Source organism: Elgaria multicarinata, chromosome 3 (genome assembly GCF_023053635.1).
Source record: "Elgaria multicarinata webbii isolate HBS135686 ecotype San Diego chromosome 3, rElgMul1.1.pri, whole genome shotgun sequence".
NCBI lineage: Eukaryota > Metazoa > Chordata > Lepidosauria > Squamata > Anguidae > Elgaria > Elgaria multicarinata.
Window position 1 is genome coordinate 16,886,585 of NC_086173.1, and position 3,597 is coordinate 16,890,181.

The 3,597-nt window shown below is 47.8% G+C and overlaps 1 protein-coding gene across 1 annotated transcript; it reads right to left on the reverse strand.

Moving 5' to 3' along the window:
• Positions 1–325: 325 nt before the first annotated feature.
• LAGE3 (L antigen family member 3) lies at positions 326–3,338 on the reverse strand. Its single transcript, XM_063123077.1, has 3 exons — positions 3,268–3,338; positions 1,676–1,804; positions 326–800 (listed from the first exon to the last, which is right to left on the reverse strand). The coding sequence occupies exons 1-3, from the start codon at positions 3,312–3,314 to the stop codon at positions 689–691; spliced, it is 288 nt and encodes a 95-aa protein (XP_062979147.1). The 5' UTR covers positions 3,315–3,338; the 3' UTR covers positions 326–688.
• Between the last annotated feature and the right edge of the window lie 259 nt (positions 3,339–3,597).

The window sequence follows — 3,597 nt, forward strand, 5'->3', positions numbered from 1 at the left end:
TGATTTTGAGTTGGGCCTGGATCTTCCAATGGAAATTGTTGCTTGGATCTGGAAAAATGGATCGGATGACAAACCTCTTGTGAGCTCTTCAAACGAGATCTATAAAACCAGCTGAACACTGAAGAGAATCGTAGATCTGTCAGCTTCATTTACCTCAAAAGCCATCAGTCATAAACTCGCAAGCCTCAGAGCGCTGCCTGCTTGATGCAAAGATTAGATGGTTTTCCTGCTTCTATTTTGAGACAACAGATGGCTTCCCTTTTTCCAAACAATGAACATCGGAAGTTTCTCAACCTATGCAACATTATCACCTTAATTCAGCAGCCTCAAAAAGCACTTTTATTAAGATTTTGCTTATGCATATATAATTGATTAAGCAATATGGATAGTTGGCTCAGACATATTTGATTAGTGAACACGTGCAGAGTATAAAGTTTACTGGATAATGTATTAGAACTCCAGATTCTATATACTTAGGCTGTTCCAGCCTTGCCTGCTCCTTGGCACCCAAGGTCTACTAGTGTTCCTGAGCATTGGAGGGTGAAGCACACGTCCCACACATTATTTTGGATCCAAGGGCGGACTGCCTCGTGCCTGCTTTGACAACAGCAACTAGTAGGCTATCCTAGAGACCCACCAAGGCTAGCGAGAAGCCCATAGCCTCCAGTTCGCTAGGCCCAACGATCTATCAAACCACAGGGGGTCCAAACAGGTCCATAGTCTCTACCACCAAGGAGAGATGCTCCAGAAAGGAACTGATGGAAACACGCAGGATTCGGGCCTCATCTGCTTTCCACCGCCTGCAAATAAAATAATAATAAATACTAGATAAACAAATGGTATCAAAACCATTTCACTCCCACATCATTGTACTATTTCCTCCAACACCACATCCCAGAAACCCTGTCCGCATTCTAGTCCAGTGCTCGAATTCCCACTGCTGGGTCTGCTGATATTCCTTAACTCTGACCCTTCTAAGTGTGAACCCAAACCTCATTTTGCCCTTGGGAGCTGCAGGGGCAACACTGGCCCAAGACGTTTTAGTGCCAGAGCCAGAAAATCTTGTCTGTCTGTCTGTCTATCTATAACCATCATTGTGCTTTACAGAATACAAGAGCGCAGATACTCTGCCCCAAGGAGCTTACAAGGTAAAACCCAAGACAAGAAATAGAGGAAGAGCAGGGAAGTGTAAGCAAGGGTAAGCAATAAACGATTGTCTCATTGGGCCTGTTCAGACAATATGCTAAGCCATGGTTAAGCCGCTAACCCTTTTGCAGCAAATGGTTAGTGAGTGTGTTTAAACTGTGGTTATGTAGCCACCATGGTTAGGAATGGTTCACACGACATGCTAAGCCCTAATGTTTAACTCAAAATTTTTAACCACTGTGGCTTAGTGTGTCATCTGAACAGGGTTAGTGTCATGTGCTGAAACAGCCCTCCCCCATATGGTGCCCTTCAATGTTTTAGACTACAATGCCCATCAGCTCCAGCCAGCATGGCCAATGGTCAGGAATGGTGGGAGTTGTAGTCCAACAACATCTGAAGGGCAGCAGGCTGGGGAAAGGTGGCTTAGATGCAAGACGGCATGGGAACGAAAGGGGTTGTGCCAAAGGCTCTTGTACCTTGTCTCTTGTACAATCACCCCTGTGGAAGGGGCGAAACAGTCAATACTCACACATGCAAGACATCCTCTGTCACACTCAGCTCCTTGCTGATCCCTCCTTTGCGAGGCTCAGGGTCTGGGGCCAGGGAGCCCAACGCAATCCGAGCGAATGACGACGATGGAAAAGGAATGCTTAGCTCACTAATGTTAGAGGTAGCCATAAGGAACATAAAATGTACAAGACAGCATGGGAATTCTTCCCTCTTGCCCAAATACCCTCCCTTGCCACAACAGATACTCTCCCTGCCTTGGAGAAGGCAGAAGGTCTAAGCTTAATTAATCTGAGAGAGCTTCTAGTCCCTGGTTTTGTATTTTACAGTCACTGGCATGGATTAGGGTCCTCCTTTTATCCTTCACCATGCGTGGAGAAAGATGGTATCAAATTATAGGGCTGAGGATCCTTGACAATTTGGGTCAGCTACTGCAGGGTGGGGGACAGGGGGAGCGACATGGCTTAAATTGGAAAGTGTCAGGGGTTTGGCCTCTGGACTTCATTACTGCCCCCCTATCTTTTCTCCCAAATTTTACTGCTGAAGACACCCTGCTCTTTAACCACACTAACTGCAAGCACAACAGTATTTAATGCAAAGCATTAAAGAGCTAATCATCAACATGGAGTGAGGGTCTAATATATTTCCATATATATGCATTTCATATGTATTCATTGCCGTGTGTGTGAATCGGGGAAAATTAAAAGAAAAAGAAATAAGATTTGTGCTGTTCTACTATAGACAACTGGTTGTCCACCCCCACCCCCCAGCTTCCCATGACCAGTTACCAAAGAGAACAGGACTTCTGTACTTTTAATGTGGGGTCGGTAGGGCAGGTACTGAAAACTACCTTCCACTTGCAACACCAGCTGTTAGCATAAACTGCCTTTGCCTTTTTACAGTCTCTGTACTTTCAGCTGGCTACAAGGGACGTAAGGTGGCCAGACAGTGACAGCTATGTCCTTTCCCTTTAATTCCAAGTTTCTATCTCACACTCAGTCCTAGTGGATAAACAACATCCTATTCTAGGAAACTTTGCCTGAAGTTCCTTTGGGGAGCAGCTGCATCATCCCGTGGCAGCCGGTGGCTCCGATTCTGGTGGCGCTGCGAATCCATTCTGGGTTTCAATTACAACCATTCAGAACTCTAAAGGAGAGATATATATCCAAGGTGCTAAACCCTATCTTCCCAAAATCTCTTCAGCACCTTGGTTAGCTCCTTTGGAGTTCTGGATGGTTCTGACTGAACCCCGGAGTGAATTCAGAGCCTCTCCGAAATCGGAGCCACCAGACTCTACTGCCATTTAGGAAAAGAAAAGAACGCGCTGAGACTCCGCCTCCTCCCGGCCCCCCAACTGAGCCGCCCTACCCCCGGCAAAGCAACTGACACTTCCCGCCCCACAGATCTTCCCATCGGCTTCCTTTTGAAGGAAAGGGACCCAGGCGTTCGAGAACTTGGTTTTAACGTTTGCGAACCTCCTGGAGAGTTTTAGCTATTGCGCAGTACATAAATGTGATAAATGAACTCCCCCCGCCCCCCGCCCCTTCCACGAGTGCATCCTATTCCTGCCCCGTTCATCACTTTCTCACGATCCCTTGTCCCGTGTCTGGATACAACGCGAGGCCCGATCCGCGCACTGCGGTCGCCGCGGATGCTTCCATCGCTGTTGCCCTCGTCCGCCCCACGTGGTCAAGGGGACGGACGGCGACGTGAACGAAAGAGGCGCGGCTCAAGGGAATCCACGCCCACCGTGGATGGGGCCCGGAGAGAGAGGAAAAGAGAAACGCTTGGAGCCAAGCGTTTTAGAGGGCGCATTCACACGTGGTGTCGCAGTCCTCATCAAACGGAGAGTTGCGCTGCGTTGTAAGCAGCAGTGATGAGAGAGAGCTTTCATATGACCTCAAATACCAGAGCCTTGTTTACACATGCGGAGTTCCGCGTTTG